Source organism: Pogona vitticeps, chromosome 1 (genome assembly GCF_051106095.1).
Source record: "Pogona vitticeps strain Pit_001003342236 chromosome 1, PviZW2.1, whole genome shotgun sequence".
NCBI classification, from domain to species: Eukaryota; Metazoa; Chordata; class Lepidosauria; order Squamata; family Agamidae; genus Pogona; species Pogona vitticeps.
This window is the reverse complement of record NC_135783.1, coordinates 3,949,949-3,968,271: the sequence shown is the minus strand read 5'-3', so window position 1 is coordinate 3,968,271 and position 18,323 is coordinate 3,949,949. Positions and strand designations below refer to the sequence as shown.

General features: G+C 46.4%; 1 protein-coding gene across 13 annotated transcripts in view; it reads right to left on the bottom strand.

The window, feature by feature from the left end:
* The window catches only part of NCOA1 (nuclear receptor coactivator 1), a 291,778-nt gene that overhangs the window by 74,168 nt on the left and 199,287 nt on the right, over nt 1-18,323 (bottom strand). For 7 of the 13 annotated variants that reach the window (XM_072986356.2, XM_072986368.2, XM_072986390.2 and 4 more), the window contains one exon: nt 14,198-14,370. In XM_072986356.2, the coding sequence (XP_072842457.2) occupies nt 14,198-14,370 (173 nt within the window). The remainder of the gene's footprint in view (nt 1-14,197; nt 14,371-18,323) is intronic. The other 6 variants (XM_072986373.2, XM_072986381.2, XM_072986398.2 and 3 more) reach the window with 1 other exon arrangement.

Sequence of the window (18,323 nt, the reverse complement as noted above, 5' to 3'; positions counted from 1 at the left end):
GCGGATAAGAAAGATAGATCTGTGCAGACAGAATGGAGCATGGGCCAGGAGAGTTTCCTCAAGCTGCTTAAGGAATTTCCTAATCTGCAAGTAGATGGAGGATTGTTGCTGGGACCTCCTGATTTCTACGCGCGCGAGCAAGAAGTAGATCCCTTGGAATGGACTGTGGTGGTTTACCCCGCAATCAGCGTGGGGGGACGAGGGTGATCCGTCCCAGTCCCTCTTTACTCCAGAGCCAGTGGGAGGGGGACTGGGCGAGGCACCCCTGTTGTGGGTCAGTCTGCGCAGTCAGAACCACCCTGATCAGGCCTATGACAGACCGGGAGCGCTTTGGGCCAGCCCCCCAGTAAGAAGAAAGAACGACAAAATGACCACACGAGTTTGAAGTTATAAGTTGCTACCAGAGTTAAGTTTAATGGACCTTTTCGAGCCAACTGAGTTGAGTTTATTTACAAATAAATCAAATTCTGTTAGAAAAGAAGAACAGCCTCCTGTCCTTTTTCCCGCGCTGTCAACGGAACCGCCCCTGGCAGAACCATCCCATATTCACATGGGGACACGTTTCCAAACCATTCTTAAATTAGGGGGTCTTTTGAAGATCATGATATGGTTGATAGTGTTTCATGTCGTGATTTACCGTGTTTTTAGCTGCATTTGTTTCCAAATAATATAGGAGCTGCTTTGGAATACCTAGTAGGATAAACAAATCGGTAACTCTTCCGTCTAATTGGGAGTTTTAGAACCTCTAACTGTTCTTGGTTCACTCAGCAGCAGAATCACAGCCTGGAGGCTAAAGGCCCTCCTCCCTTAACCCTCGCCTATCCCGTCCTTTCCACATCGCCGGTCCAGAGTGAGCCCATCTGCACAGGCTCATCTCCCGGCGTGGCTCTGAAACAAGGCTGGCAAAGATGACGTGAGTTCTGCAGAAAAGGTCCAAGCCCTCACAGGCTCTGCACCACACAGGAAAAGTCCCAGACAGCCCCATGGAAATTACACCATCTTGCACCTTGCTCCCTGTTTCACTTAGCTCTGAGGGTGACTTTGGCAGACTGAGTGATGGGCTGCAGGTGGCATGCCAGGAAAGGACACTTAAGGTCCAAACTAGATGCCAGCTGGCCGTGATGGAGACAGAGCGAAGGAAGTGGCTGGATTTCAAATCCTAGCAGAGCCGGGCCAGTCATCCTTCCGGCTGTAAGTCTTCTGAGATGAAATAGGGAAGCAACAGGAGACAGCCCCCAGAGCAGCCCCCTAGAACTGCTGGGCAGGCATATGGGTGACGAGTACAGTGGTGCCTCGCTTAACAAGCGCACCGTATAACAACGAAATCACATAGCAATCCATTTTTTCGGATTGCTAATGCGATCGCTCAACGTTTTTTTAATAGGGCAAAATTCGCTTTGCGAAGACCGGTAAGCGTTTCGCTTACCGATCTTCGCAAAACAAAGCCCGATGATTAGCTGTTCGGCGGCCAAAATGGCCCCCGGAAGCCCAGAAATGGCCCAAAATGGCCACGCGCAGCGTTTTCGCGCCCTCGTTAAGCGAGGGGAGGGCGCGAAAATGGCTGCCGGCCATTAAGAAGCATCGCTGAACTGTGAGTATTCGGCCCATTTGGAACGCAATGGAATTCCCTGCCCCGTTCAACGATGCTTCAGCACAGCGAAGGTTAATCCGGAATGGATTAACCTCGCTATGCGAGGCACCACTGTATATACAAATCTTAATTCATTCGCAGGTAGCTTATGCCACCTCCATGTCTAGCATTACTGCATCTCTCAAAATCAGATGGGGCAGGTAAATAACAGGGACACCCACGTCTAGATCATGAGCACCCTAAGGTGGTGCCTTTGTGACCCCTCGAAACATAGCTAGCTCAAAGAACAGCACACAACTGAATGTACACTGTACCACATCTCTCTAGCTCTTCCAGTGGCAGAGGGTTAGACTAGGGATCATTCATTCATTCATTCATTCATTCATTCATTCATTCATTCATTCATTCATTCATTCATTCGGCTTTTACCCATCCCATCTAGATTCTAAATGAATCTTCTCTGGGCGGCTCACAGTCTGAACAATATAAAACCAAGAATTAAAACAGACAGTATCAGAACAAAAGAGAGATGAGCAGAGTCCAAGATGGGAAAATACAGGGAACTAAATGATGGAAAGGAGGGAGGAGGACTGCCTGAAGAACCAAGTCTTCAGCTTGTTCTTGAAAACTCCCAGCGAGGGTGCCAGGTGAATCTCCAGGGGGCAAGATGTTCCAAAGGCGAGGAGCCACCACCAAGAAGGTCTGCTGTCTAGTTCTCTCCTTCTGGGCATCTCTCGGAGTCAAGCCCCTCAGCTGTCCAGCCTGGCTAGAATGAGTGACATGGGTAGAGCTAGGTGGGAGCAGGTGCTCTGCCAGGTATCAAGGTCCTAAACCGTTTAGGGCTTTATATGTAAACATTAATACCTTGAAGTCAATACGGAAACAAATGGGCAACCAGTGTAAGGTCGCCAGAGTGGGGAAAATATGATGATTTTTTCCCCCACCCTGGTTAATAGTCTAACAGCTGTGTTCTGGACCATTTGTAGTTTCTGCATCAATTTCAAGGGCAGCCCCATGTAGAGAGCATTACAGTAGTCTAATTTTAAGACTACGAGTGCATGGACCAGAGTGGTGATCTTCACCCTGAAGATCCCTTCCAGCTAACTCTACAATTCTCTGCATCTCACCCAGCCTCCTCCAGAAGTTCTGCACTACAGTTCTCACAATCCCCAGCCACACTGGCTGTGATAAGGTGGCATCTGTGACTGCTGGCTTGGAGAAGGCAACTCTATACGAATGGATGAACAGCAGAATCAATACTGCTTTCACCAAGACAAGAGCCGACTGAATGCTCCTCCTTCTTCCACTTGCAAAAAAACCCACAGCAAGAATTATGACTTCATCAAGAGAGCTTTTCTTCCTGTCTCTGGCAGGCCAGGGCCCTGAGAGTGCTTGAAAAGCAGCATTCACGGAGCGGCACTGGCTCAAACTCATTGTGCAACTTTTGTGGGATGGCGGAGCGCTGAAAAATTAACGGCCTGGCCCCTTCCTCTGCCGCGTTTATGGCTGCCTTGGCAGAGGGACCTCGGGGCTGCTGCTACAGCCGCAAACGCCGTGTCCTGCCAACTGTACGTTACTGGGCCTGGAAGGCGTCCAAGCCATTTGCCAGAGACTTTTAAAACAACAAAGCCCAGGCCGAGCAGCGGGGCCTCGGCTGATGTACGGGCACGCAGGTGGAGTGGATTTCAGAAGGCTTCTTTGGCTCTCCCAATTACGCCGGAGGAGGGAGGATAAAGGAGATCTGGGTACCGGAAAGGAGAGGAGGGGAGACGAGCTGGCCTCTCACAGTCTCAGGAGAGGCAAGAGGAGAAATCTGCCAACAGGAGGCGCTGCCCCCGTGAGCGCTTGGCAAGAGGAGGCTTAAACTGGGGATTGTTTCTATTCACTCCTAGCTTCCACCTGCTGCTCCACACCCCTGCGGTTTGCAGGCAGCGCCAATTAGCAGGCTTTGGGTCAGAGGACCCTCCCTTTGGGATTTGGTTTCTCACATTTAAAGGGACAAGAGAGGGAGGGGGGTCACCTTTTGATTCTTTCTTTCTTTCTTTCCTTCTTTCTTTCAAATCCCCGTTGTCCTCCCTGTTACACGGCACCCACCTTCTCTCCTTCATCTCAGACCCTGTTCTGAAGAGCGGGGAACCACTAAGGTGCTTCTGACCCAACACAAAAGGCCATAAACAGGCAAAGGCAGCTCAGTTCCTTCCGGGCAGATTCATTGGTGCAAAATCCCTTAGATATGAAAACCTTTCCTCCAGTTAACGCCAGGTCCAGCTGGACCTTTTACGGGAACTGTGCAGCTGCAACTGATCCGTTGCTTCACCTCTCACCCTGCGCACCCAGGCTCTCCTTCCAGGTGAGCACCTTTCCTAACCCTCCCTTCCAGTTCCCTGTTGGCCTGCGCTTTGTCTCTGACGAACGACGGCCACAAACCAGCTTGTCCCAGTTCATGAAGGTGGCCAGGCCCAGCCTCCATGATCTTCAACTGGTCTTCCAGTCCCGGCAGCAGCTCAGGCTTCTCTGCCCCCTCCCTTCTTGGCTGATCTCTCGCCCATGACTTCGTCATCTTGTGTGCATGATTCTGCCCGTCTCTTGAAGGCTGAGAGGCTTCCAGAGGCGGCTTCTCCTGGGCATCGGTCCTGTTTCGTTCATAAGGTTTTCAGACATTACTTTGGCCACGTCCAGTGGCAGCCTCAGTGACAAGTAGCCCAAAACAACATTTCCCAATTCTGGAAGTTTACAGAAGACCGAGTGTTGACTTTTTTGTTTTTGCGGCCCTCTCGTGTTTCCCCATTCTTTCTTCTGTCTTCTTCCCAGAAATGATGGAACAGCTGTGCAAATACAGATCCATGCCCATCTCTAATCTGGACCCAACACCTACCAAAATTGGGTAAGGGAAAACAGACCCTACTCACAGCTCTAGGGCGCTGCCCACGGGCTGCCTCTTTCACAAAGGGATCCAAAGGGATTCCCACTCATGACAACTACTGCAAACAACTGTGCCTTGCAAGCCACTGCGTCACAGGCCCGCACGCTCTTATCACGGAAAGAAAGGGCTTTACTGCTTTCAGAAACGCTCTGGATTTTGCCTCAACTGTGAGCTTATCTTGCACATATCCATGTCAAAGATCCCAGTTCCACCATCCCAAGGTCTCGGTTCACCTATATTTGTTTTAAAGCACAAATATACTTCCAGTCATCAACTGATGTGGAAAGCTACAACAACATCTAAGGAACTCTCAGAAATCAGGACCGCTGGGAAGGGTGGATGATGTTTGGGGTGGGGGTGAAGAGCTGTCTTCAGCTTGCACCTTCTTCTCCAGAAGACCTTGTTCAGTGCTTCGTAGCATCCTGCCCCCTCCTCCCCAGCTTAACTCACACCTTATCCCAATGCCCTCCTGCTCCCTTCTGAATAAACTGCCTTGCGGAGGACAGCCGTTCTTTTGTCCCCTCAGCCGGTTCAGAGCACGGGAAGCACCTTGCACTCCACCCTCTTCCAGGCTGGTTCTGTAGCTCAGCGGTTGAGGTTTTTGGAGTTCGATTCCACCCACGGTGCCTTCCTTGGCAGGGACTGGACTGCCTGATCCGTAGGGTCCCTTCTAGCACTGCAGTTCTATGATGAACGATGCTGAAATATCTCTAAATCTCCCTCCTGTCTCCACCCTGTTTCTCCCGCCACTTCCACATGATCTACCTGTCCCTCAGAAATGGACTCCAACTGCTTATAAAGAGCTCTAGCAAAGCATTCTGCATCCCTTATCTGAACCATAACAGATGCTGAACGCCTGATGATTCCAGCTCAAAAGGCATATATATGCCAATCCCATCTTCACTGACATCCACAGAGGAGTATCACTAACGAGCAAGAACTGACATTTAATGCATTGCTTTTCAACCTTAGGTCCTCAGATGTTCTTGGACTGGAACTCCCAAAAGCCTTCATCACTAGCTACGCTGGCCACGGTTTCTGGGAGTTGCAGTCCGAAAGCATTTGGGGACTCAAGGCCGGGAGCCACTGTTCTAAGGTGCCCACCAGCATTTGAAGGTTCTTTGTTGGGGGAAGCAGGAAAGGGGGTGCAGCAGAGAGAGAAAGGTCCAATATTCAACACAAAAGGCCCAATATTCAACATTCCCACAACACCTCTTGATCAACAAGGGTTTTTCTTCCGTTGTCGTGCCCCACAGCCTAGAAATCACAGAGTGGAAATAAAATGCTGACGTTCTCCTTGTTCCGCACCAGAATGGCAGGGCCTGCAGAAGTAGATGAACCAGTAATGGAGAGCAAAGCTCAAGGAGCCACACACGGCAGCAATACTTGGCCTACTTAATGCTCAGCCGTGCATGCACTACTCAAAGGAGATAATGTCTGCTGAAGTGCCAAGAAACAGGAGACCTTCAGTTTCCATGGGTCACGTGCATGGGGCAGCCCTCAAGGGGCATTAACAAGACACTCCCCCCTCTCACCCTAACGTTGCCTGCTGTGCTCCTAAAATGTCGCAAAACTGCAAGGAAGGGCACAGGATAAAAACAAGGAAAAGAATCAGTCAATGATCTATTTCTTTACATTTTTCAAGGCATGCAATAGAACTATCCCTCTCCACCACTCAGCTCAGGTTCAATTCTGTGTAGGCCACAGCTGCTTGACATCCGCGGTCCCCCCAGTCACCTGGATGAGCACCTGTTGGTCACAGAAGACGGTGGCTGAAATCACAACTACAGTCGACCCACTGAATCTGTGGGGGTTTTGTAATCTGACTCCTCTGTAAGTTCCTTTGATTCAGTGAGCCTACTCTAGTGAGGACTTACTACTGGACTTCAGCTTCCCGGGGACCTCATGTCTTGTCCTGCTCAATATGGGAATGTTGCTTCCACCCATGTAGTCTCTCCTTCGTGCGCCACAGTGAGGACAATGACACTTGGTGACACTCTCCGAGTGCTTCTTTGGGAGATGGATGTTTTATGGTCTTCCTTTGGGTGAAGTGAGCCTGGCAAAATGAAAGCCAACGATGGTGCAACAGCTGGGAGTTCTGCACCAGGGTGTGGCAGAGCTGAGTTCGAGTGTGCCTTCAAGGGACCAAATCTATAATATGACTTTGGGCTCGATACTCTTTCTTAGCCACAGTTGGCTCACAGGGTGGCTGCTGGTGTGAACCTGAGCTTACTGGATGGGCCACACATGTAATAAACCAATAACGAATGTCACACATTCAGGGATTCTCACCAAAAATCTCTCTGCTGGCCTGTCTCTTCAGCTTGGAAGCTCTCTGCTGGCACAAAGGGGCCTGGAATATTGGAGATACTCTAGCTTGATATAGCTACACGTTGTGACATATGGAATCTCTATGGGTGTGGATTGAGGGCCGTGAGTTGGGACGCTCATGAGGATAAGAGGGTGAGCACTGAGACCATTTCTCAGCATGTGATGGTCTTGTGAGATCTGCCACAGAAGGGGACACCCGTGCAGCTTGTAACAAGGGCCATTTTGTTAATAACATTTTTGGGCAAAATATAACTGGATTTCAGTTTTGACACTTAGGATTTGTGTTTGGCTGTTGGGCCAACAGGCTCCAAGCAAATAAATGGGCTGGTTGATTAAATCAAATCTTGGTGCCTATTCTTTGTGGTTTTTCATGGGTCTCAGCCTGGAGGGTGTGGAGGCAGGGTTGTATCTGCCCTTTTACATTTTCGCTGCCTTATGAGGCTTGGCATTGCTCACCAACTCCTCTGCTTTGACCTCCCCCTGCAAGCTCTCCTGCAGCTTCTCCCCAAGACCACCGCACAAACATGCCCCTATCAGTTCCCCCTTCCGTGCAGTGGGTTTTTTTGTTTTTTTCCCAGGGGGCAGGTATCTGCTTGGTCTTTCTGCCTCTGGCCAAATAGCCTGAGACCTTCTGACCTTGCTCCAGCATCTCCACCTCACCGTTTGACCCAATTCTGAACCTTTGGGAGCCTTTAGCAAAGGATGGGTTGGCACATCAAGGGCCTGATCCTTTAGAGACCTCATTTTGGTGGGTCCCCTTTCGGAACAGAAGCGGAAGATACAGGCATAGACAGCAGAGTAGCATTGGAACAGAGTGGAGAGGGCTGAGGGTTAAAAGTGACTCTTCCAGGTCTGCAACCTGAAGAATTATCACCTGCCTGTCATTCACCAGGACCTCAGCTTGCTGCTGCATGAGGTTCTTTTCTAGGGCCTTTCACTTCATTGCGAGCCACGTTAGTTCCAGCTGCTCCATCATGACCAACTAGATGACAGCAAGGGCATCCTCTACCGCTGCGTCTTGGCCCCGTGAGATTGGTTGAGAAGCTCCAGGGCAAGCACCATCCTCCTGCCCACCTCCCTTGGTATCTCTCTGCTCTGTCTTCTCTTCTCTTGCCTTCCACGGAAGTTTCAGACTGTCCAGCAACCGCATGAATCGCTTCTCCGCCCCTGCCACCTCTTGTGTGACCGCGGGACACACCGCGGGAGTGTGACTCCAGGCCCTTTTGACACATGGGGGAAAAAGAGTTCGGAGGAAAGGACAAGCACAAACCCGTCTGCCTCAAAGACTGAAATTCACAGCTGTGAAAAAGCACAAACAACCCTGAAAGATTTCCTCCCCGACATTTATCCAGAATGTTCTGCTAAGCAAACAGCATCACTGTCCTGTGCAAACACAGCTGAATGTTGCAAGAAAGACAAATTTGCACCAACATACAGACTGTACGGAGATTTAGGGCACTCAGGAAATTATTTTTAAGAACGGTAGTTTCTTGTGTCAATTATTTCATTCTCTCTTCTCTCTAACGCAAGCACTCCAAACTTGGTGTCCTTCAAATGAACCGGACTACACCACCCATCATCCACATCAGCATGGATAATAAAGGAATAAAAACCTCACCAAGCTGCTGAACTATACGAAACGGGGAAGAGAGCACATCCATGGCAGCAAAGGTGGAAATGCCTCTCGACGTGATTTCATTAACTGCAGGCTTCAGGAATTTCCCACCTCCCAACAATATCTGGATCCCTGTTCCCAGGAGCTGGGACAAGCGACGGGAGCTCCCTCTGTCGCGTGGATTCGATCTTATGACGGCTGGTCTTCTGACCTTGCAGCCCAGAGGCTTCTGCGGTTTAACCCGCAGCGCCACCATGTCCCCCATTATTTTGTTATGTGCTACCAAATTACCACATTTTTCCGTGTATAAAACAACACTTTTTCCTAAAATAATTGAGGGTCATTTTATACATGGAAGTATGGAGGGGGGAGGGATCAAAAGTGCTTTGATCCCCACTTTCCTGCTCCACGTTTTTTCAAATAAAATGGAGGGGGAAAGTGATTCCTCTTTCCCTCTACATTTTGTTGCAAAAAGCAGCTTTCCCCCTCCACGTTTTGTAAAGAAAATGGAGGGGAAAGCTGCTTTTTGCAACAAAAATGTAGGAGGAAAGGAGGAATCGCTTTCCCCCTCCATTTTCTTTGCAAAATGTGAAGGGGGAAAGCACCTTCTGGCAAAAAGTAGAAGGGGAAAGCAGGTCCCCCTCCACTTTCTAGCAAAGAAATAAATTTTGGCTTTAAAAGTTGGGGGGCATCTTATACACAGAAAAATATGGTACACCTTACTTACGGCAACCGTATAAACAAATGGCCTCCAAGAAGGTCTGTCACTAACAGCCCTGTTTGTGTTATGAAGGAAATGGATTCTTTCATTGAGTTAATCCATCTCACGTTTTTACTTCCTCTTTTCCTACATTTTTTAAAATACCAGTTATTGTTTTTCCCACTAACTGTGGTCTTTTCATAATTTGTCCAAAGTGCAATAACCCCAGTTTGGTCAATTTTGCTTCCTGACAACGTTCAGGTGGATCTTTCTTATTTATTTATTTATTTATTTATTTATTTATTTATTTATTTATTTATTTATTTATTTATTTATTTATTTATTTATTTATTTATTTATTTATTTATTTATTTATTTATTTATTTATCTATCTATCTATCTATCTATCTATCTATCTATCTATCTATCTATCTATCTATCTATCTATCTATCTATCTATCTATCTATCTATCTATCTATCTATCTATCTATTTATTTATTTATAACTTATATGCCACCCACTCTACCCAAAGGTCTCTGGGTGGTTTACAACAATTAAAATACAATAAAAGATAATACAATTAAAATAGATAGTGATAGATAATCTATTTTAGTGATCCGTCTTCACTTCTTTGGCTTCTGGGAGGTCTGCTATATCACTACCGTTCTCCTTCAACACCACATTCTGAAGGAATGGAATTTTCTTCCTGTTATGTTTCCATCCTTGCCAACTTTCACATCCATACACAGTAACTGACAGTGCAACAGCATAGGTGATCTTGCCTTTGGTCTCCAGTAATACAATCATACAGTCAAGGATCCTTCCCTAGTTCCTTCCCCCTCCGGAGAGGAGTTTACATACCATCTCCGGAGTTTGCATACCCTCTGGAGAGGGTATGCAAACTCTCTTCTAATGGATATACATGATGGGCACCGAAGAAAGTTAAAAAAAAGAATTAAGCCAGCTCTCTATAATATAAAAGGACGTGATGAATGCAGTTAATTAGAATCTGAAGACAGTTTCACAAGTACCAACAAAACTCACTCTCTCTCTTTTTTGTCTATAACACATTTATATTTAACTTGAAGCAGGAATAAACATGGTTTCTAGCAAGGAAAACAGTTGCTTCAATTTTAACAGTCATCATGATGAGTGTGGGCATTCAGTACAACTGGCACACTCAACTCCCTGCGAGCAGGCACAGTCAGCGGCATGACCGGGTTTCTAAATGCCTCCTTCTGCCCAACCTCCGGAGAGGATGTGCAAACTCTCTTCTAAAGGATATGCACGATGGGCACCTAAGAAAATTTTATCCCCTGTACGCTGTGGGGCACACAGGATGGAGAGAGGCCAAAAAGTCTCTGGAATCTCCCCTGAACTGCCCGTTTCCTTCTTGGCATAAAGGTTACCTCGCTCCACCGCCAGCAAGACCAAGGAAGAGCCAAGACTGCCTAAGGAAGCTACGCACCACCTTGGTTCACTGGCAAGCGACAGGTCCGAGCCTGCAGGTGTTGTCCTGTTGAAGCCACAGCGCAGGTATTCTTCTGCTTGAGGAGGAACATGGGTCAGCTTCATTCCCTCTCTCCAGAAAAGTGTGTGTGTGGGTGTGTGTGTGTGGGTAGGACACTGGCAACAGGAAGGCACTATTTCTCATCTCAATTGCAAGCGATTTGACCATGGGGAGGGGGGCAGGGATGACACACTGCTCTCTAGAAGTGCCACTCAAAAGACAGAGAAACAGAGGCATTGGGGCTTACTCTGTACATAAGCGATGTTCTCACTCAACATGCCAGAATTTGGCCATCGCAACTTCGCATGACTATTGCAAAAGCACTGGCCCTTTTTTTATGCGCCTGCTCAAAACCAGAACAGGGAGATCATGACTTTTTTTGGAGTGCACTCTGCTCAACATGACCAAGGTGCATGGGGGGATTCTTGGCACTTTAACTTTAGAAAAGATTCCAAACTCTGCTCAAAACCCAACTGGAGGGGAACAGGACTCTCCTGAGTGCTGTCAGAAAGACTGGCTAGTGGGTAAAGGCCACCTACGCTTGCACTTTCTCTCTCTCCTCCAGGGCTTCCGTCATTAATGGTCCTCTGATCTTTGCAGTGATTTTTAATCATATGTTTTCCATCTTATTTGTAAATCCCATGGAAAGATTTTCATCCTTAAAAAAAACAGGTTTAAATAATTATATTGAATAATAAAGCACGACTTGGAGTTCCTTGGCTGGGTGAATGATTGGGAGTTTGGTCTGTACTGCCAGTGGAACTGGTCCTGGTTGCCTCTGTGAACAGCCGTTCCTCCTCTAAGGCCACCTTTCGCCAGGTGGTGCCAAGCGGCTGGAGCTGACCTGCATGGGATTACACACAACAGCTCTGTGCAACCCCACGCTTCCAGATCTAACAGGGACATGAGAGCAAAAGCACCTTCTGCAAGAATTCAGCAATGCACCAGATGAGGGCAAACAAACTGAAATTTATTCCAGACAAGACAGATGTGTTCTCAGTCAACCCGAAGGCAGATGAAGGAATGGAGATGCAACCTGTTCTGGATGGGGTTACCGTCCCTTTGAAAAGTCAGGTCCACAGCTTGGGCGTGGGCCTGGATTCAACTCTGACCTTGGACACTTGAGGTCTTAGTGGTGACCAGGACTGTTTTTGCACAACTGACGCGGGTGCATCAGCTGCGTATGTTCCTGGAAAGCTCTGATCTGGCCAAGATGACACAGATCTTAGTTACATCCCACTTGATTACTGCAATATGTTCTATGTGGGGCTGGCTTTGAAGACGGTTCACAAAAGTCAACCTGTTCAAAATGCAGCATCCAGTCTGCACATTGAAGCAGGGAAGATATAACACTCCTGGTACAACACATGCCTCAACCCTGAATGCTCGCTGGAAGGACAGATCCTGAAGCGGAGGCTCCAATACTTTGGCCATCTCATGAGAAGAGAAGACTCCCTGGAAAAGACCCTGATGTTGGGAAAGTGTGAAGGCAAGAGGAGAAGGGGACGGCAGAGGATGAGATGGCTGGACAGGATCACCGAAGCGACCAACATGAATTTGACCAAACTCTGGGAGGCAGTGGAAGACAGGAGGGCCTGGCGTGCTCTGGTCCATGGGGTCACAAAGAGTCAGAACGACTTAACAACTAAACAACAACAACAATACGTGCACTGTTTCCAGGCCAAATTCAAAGTGCTGGTCATTACTTATGGTTCCCATATGCGCCTTCCTAGTCCTTAAAATCATCTGAGTAGAACTTTCTCTCGGTCCTGTGGACACTGCAGGCACATCTGATGGGAACATGAGACAGAGCCTTCTCTGTAGCTGCACCTAGGTTGTGGAATGCTTTGCCTTGGGAGATTAAGTCCCCCCCCTTTTTTTAAAATCCTTCCAGTGACAGCTGAAGACCAACCTCTGCAGGCAGGCTTTCAATAACAATGACTGAGTTCTTGATGCTCTTTTATTTTTTGTTTTTCTAAGTGTGTTTTTAAAGTTTTAAATGGCTTTAATTAATGGAGAGATTTATAATTATTATTGCATTTTTTTAAAAAAAAACTTGTAATTTACTGTGCTTTTGGTGTCACTCGTTTTATCATTGTGAGCCAGCTTGGATCCCTGACTTTGAAAAAGTGGCCTACAAAATGATGCAAGCAAGCAAGGAAGGAAGCAAAGCAGCTAAAGGGGGGGGGAGACGATGCACTCTTGGTAGTCACGCTCCTTCCTTCTAATAAATCCCCCCCTTGAACGAGGTGCAAAAAGGCACCCTTCCAGGTACTAATTCCTCTTCAAATACTCCCCCTCTCCCCATATCAGGGTCTCAAGATGCAAAAGGCTTGGGAATCTTCTGCTTCCCTTGAAGTAATTTATACCATGATGGAGCAAAACGACATACTCAGAGAGCATGGAGGATCATCAATGTGATCCTCAAGGTTTTACTTTCAGTTGAATGTTGAAAACACACCTAATACTGCAAGGCCTCTGTATACAGTCCAACCTGTCTTCTGTCTCAGGGACTACATAGAGAGCATGCACAAATGTGTGATTCCCATCCATTGTGGCTATTGTATTATCCATTTCCATACTGTATATCTTTTATTACCATTCCAGTACACTGCTTTGAGATTTCTGAATCTAAACGGTCCATAGGCAAAGGTAAAGGTTCCTCTTGAGATTTAGTCCAGTCGTGTCTGACTCTAGGGGGCAGTGCTCATCCCCATTTCCAAGCCTTAGAGCCAGCGTTTGTCCGTAGACAGTTTCCGTGGTCAAGTGGCCAGCGCAACGTAGACACGGAACGCCATCACCTTCCCACCGTGGTGGTACCTACTTATCTACTTGCATTTTTACATGCTTTCAAACGGCTAGGTTGGCAGGAGCTGGGACGAGCAACAGGAGCTCACTCCGTTGCATGGATTTGATCTTACGACAGCTGGTCTTGCAGCACAGAAGCTTCTGTGGTTAACCTGCAGCGTCACCACGTTCCAAACGGTCCATAAATACGTGCAAAGAAACAATTGTGCTTCTTTTTACAGGCTGTAGCTATTTATTTACTTTACTTTACTTTATTTAGATTTATACCCCGCCCCTCTAGACAAAGTCTACTCTATTTATAGGTGAGCAACTGTGGGCTGGGGTATTAAAAGACAAGATCAAGACAAACTTCTCCGAGCCTCTAGGCTGCATAGCAAGGAAATTACTATCAGAACACAACAGTGGCTTTTCCTGAACTCCTCCTTAAATTCAGGTGCTGATTACAGAACGCCGAGGGTCCTGGCACTCCCACTCCTCTAACCTGCACCAGCGAGAGAGGCTTCCCGTATGTGGGGCGTGTGTCCAAATCCCTTGGGTGCTGGTGGGTCATGGAAGGGAGGCTCCCTCTGCATGAGGAGCCCACTTGCTCAGAGACCCACTTCAATGACCCTGCACCACCCTCCAAGACAAGTCAACGGCACCACCTGCAAAGAAAGCATCTTTCGAGTATGCCTTCACGTTAGGCACCAACATTAAAAGACCAAGCAACCCCTCGCACCTCTACCTTGCTCAAGTCTCTTCATCTGCTGGATCTGATCCACGGTCTTCTTCAGGATCTTGCATTTGTCAGGTTTCACACTCAGGCTGTCGATTTCTCCGATATTGGCAGAAAGCAACTCTGCCAGCTCCTCCAAGTACTTGTTCTCCTGTTCCCTGCGCCGTTTCTCATTGCTGCAAGAGGAAAAGAAACCTGCGTTACTGACTATCCAGCCAAATCCAAATGGAACCAAACAAAACCACGGGGCCCCTTAAAGACAAACTGTTATATATTTATTTAAACTTTCATGGACACGTCCGCTTCGTCAGACCTAGGGAAACCGAATTGAAATTCTGGATGAAATATCAGTTTCACAAAGAGAATATTCCAACCATTCATTGGCTACAGGCAGTAATTCAACCTATGTTTTTTTTTTTAGAGTTCAGTTATGAAAATTACTCCAGGAGGCAGAAAACAGACACCAAGTCATCTTTGAAAACTGTGGAACTCCCTCCCACAGGAGGCCAGCCTGGCCCCATTTTTGCTGTCCTTCCACAAGCAGGCGAAGAAGACCTTCTCTTCAAGCAAGCTTCCCTTGATTGACTGGCTACCTGAGGGGTTTGTTAAATGGATGGTTGTACCTTACTGCTTTGAATGCATTTTGATGTTGCTTATGTTTTTTTTGTCTGGTATTGGTTTGATCCTTTTAATTATTTGTATACTCACTTTTGTTAACTTTAACAACAGTTAAGGTTAACAACACCTTAGGTCCTTTTAAGGAAAAAGACGGGGTAAAAATATCTTAAATATTTATTTATTTATTTATTTATTTATTTATTTATTTATTTATTTATTTATTTATTTATTTATTTATTTATTTGATTTATATCCCCCCCATCTGATAAATCTATACCACTCTGAGCGGCTAACAACAATATTAATACAATTATAGCAACATAAAATAAAAATATCGATTAACAAACATAACATAAATCATAAATAACAGATAAAGAAGAAAAATAAATTAAATTAGATTAAATGCTGGCAGGAGGGAAGGCCTTAACATAAAGCCATGTTTTTAGCTGAGTTTTAAATGTGCGCAGGGTAGGGGCCGCGCGAATCTCAGGAGGGAGATTGTTCCAGAGGCGAGGAGCCACCGCCGAGAAGGCCCGGTTTCGTGTCTTCTCCCTTCGGGCCTCCCTCGGCGTCAGGCTCCTCAGCCTCACCTCCTGGTATGATAAATAAATCTCACTGTAATGGCAAATGAGTATTCAAATGGCAAACATCAAGTATAAAATGATGCATAGTGAAGAAAACCTCGGAGGAAAAAAAATCCTAATTCTGTTGAGAATGGGGTTATGGTGGATCAGGCCAATTCATCCAATGTGCAGGTGCTTATATTTTTATTTATTTATTTATTGTATTTATACCCCGCCTATCTAGTCATTTCGACCACTCTAGGCGGCTATACAAAAGAGGGAAATACTGTGTGGGGTATAATAGGGCAGGAACCGAAAATAAAACTGCCAGTTCTTACCCTGCTCTTATTCAAACATATGATGTCAGCGCACAACAGTTCTGGTCAATATACTGACAGTGCGGAGAGAAAAAGGATACCGCAGCACTAAGAAAGGTGCAGGAAAGCGGAACACACATGATCAAGGGACTGGAGTCGTTCTCCTATGAGAAAAGGTTCCAGTATTTGGGGCTGCTCAGTTAGGGGGGGAAGGCAAGTCAGGGGAGACATGAGGAATATTATCCTTGGTGTAGAGAAAATGGAGAGAGAGAGAGAGAGAGAGATATTCCCCCCTCTCATAACACTAGAACACAATGGGGTCACACCCAGTAAAGCTGCAGGATGGGAGGTTTCAGGATAGATCAAGGAAGTGCTCTTCAGAAAAGCCGGTGTTAAACCATGGAATATAATATAATCAGAATATAATCAGTTGAATAGCTGCTCCACGTAAACAGTCGTGTGGATGGCTATATTTACAAGATGTAGCGATGCTCGCCAAATGACTAATGCTAGATGTTCTTAATAACAGATGATCTCTTTGTAACACAGATGATGTGTGTGTCCACATTTCTTATTACTTGTATTATTTTACCAAGTATTTACAATGCATTAATTCTTACCGCATCCTCTATTCCTTGCGCTTAACATTCACTGGGAACTCTTATGTCAGCTCTTGAGATGCTTTTTGGCTGCTTGTACAGGATTATGAAAGATAACTTCTCTCACCGGTCTGCACTCCCTCTTCTCTCCCTTTTGGCACACACCCCATCCTAGCTCTCCACATAACTATGTACATGGAGCAGCTACTCAACTGTTCAAGTTATAAGGAAGGCAGGAAAGCCAAGAAGAAGTTGGGAAGTTGCCAGGGAGGATAAATTGCGAAGGCCCTATGCCAAGAAACTGAGTTAATAAGCTAAAAGGCAGAAGCGAATTAAGAAAGAAAGAAAGAAAGAAAGAAAGAAAGAAAGGCAATCAGTCTGTTTGCAAAAAGCTGCTAAAGCAATCATTTTATAACCGAATCCAAGAAGATTCAAAGGGCTATGAAACTATACATACCCCTTCTTTGAACCCTGCACCTTCTGCAAGATAAGAGTAGGGGCTAAGTAGTGGTAAGAGAGACCGTCTTGGCTCGAAAAAAAGAAATCTGGAAAGGCTGCTAGAGAACTGAATTTGCTCCATCCCCGAAGGGCTTAAGTCGTATTACTTAGGAAAGGAATATGAGTGTTCTAGCTGGGGGACAAATTAAGAGGGGGGAGGCAAACTGGCAAAACAACTTTTGTTTGGATTCATTTAGTAATTTAAAAAAACAACAACTCTATGTAACTGTTGTGTTGGCAACCTAAGCTATCAGGGATGGGAAGTCAGTCCGAAGAGAAGGTAGGAGGTCTTTAGGCTACTCTTTCTGTCATCCCATCAGTAATGCATAAAAATTTCCAACACTCAAGTCCACAACAAAATGGCACATTAGAATGTTGTTTTTTGTGCCATCAAATCACTCCAACTGAGATGACCCTACGAATGAGCAATCTCCAACATATCCTGTCCTCAATAGCCCTTCTCGGCTCTTGTAAAGTCATAGCTGGGGCTTCCATTAGCGGGTCAATCCATCTCATATTGGGTCTTCCTCTTTTCTTGCTGCCTTCCTCTTTTCCTAGTACGACTGTCTTTTCCAGAAAATTGCAATACCAGCAACGAAAACTAAGGCTGAGGAATAGTTTTAAACAAATCTTCAATTCATTAATTGTACATGTCACATAACGGCTTAATACATCATATTCGCATAGATATGCTAATGAATAAAAGAACAATTTAATGGGAAAAGCACACACTTGCTTTCTGCTGAAGCGTCCAAATAGGAGCAGAAGCTACCTTAAGCAGTAGTAACGAGTACGACAGAGAGAGAAAGAAAGAAAGAAGAGGCATGCATTTTCTAATGAAGGATGAACTGATTTCATCAGTTCCACTATATTACTGTTAGAGATGCCAACTTAAATACAGGGAGAGGTGAGGGTGGCTCAAAAAGTTACCTGTTCTGCTTTAAAAAGGGATTAATTTGTACCTGGATCCAGCTTGAAATAGGTGCTGCTCCCCACCTCTGCAGTGTGTCCTTCCCACCAATTTCCCCGCCTCTCCCCTGCTGCAAGCAAACACAAAGCACTCACTCTCTCTCTCTCTCTCTCTGCAAAAGCGAATGGGGTCAACAAGAGCGAGGAGGGCTCAGAGACACATCCACCTGCCTGTCTCCTTAATTTCTGAGCATGCACCGGCGGTACATCCTTTCTTGTTGGGATTGTGGGATATCTAGCAGGCTCAAAATGTGTCAGGGCAATTGAAAGAGAACGTGTAATGGCCATCTCCTGTTGGAAGGATTTTAAGGCATTTCTCCAACACATCCTTGAAATGAAGAGCTTCAGCTCCCCTGGCACACACACACACACACACACTCCTTGCTGAGGTTACACCATTTGCCACTACTGTCCCACAGTCCCAGGAGAAAGGGCATCCCTTTGCACACTGAGGAAGGCCAGAGCCCCAATGCCGGCCACTCCCTCCCCATTTTGCAGATACAAACTTAATTGTTCCCCTCCCTCCCAACTATTTGCTTGCAAGGTATGTGGGGGGGGGGCCTTG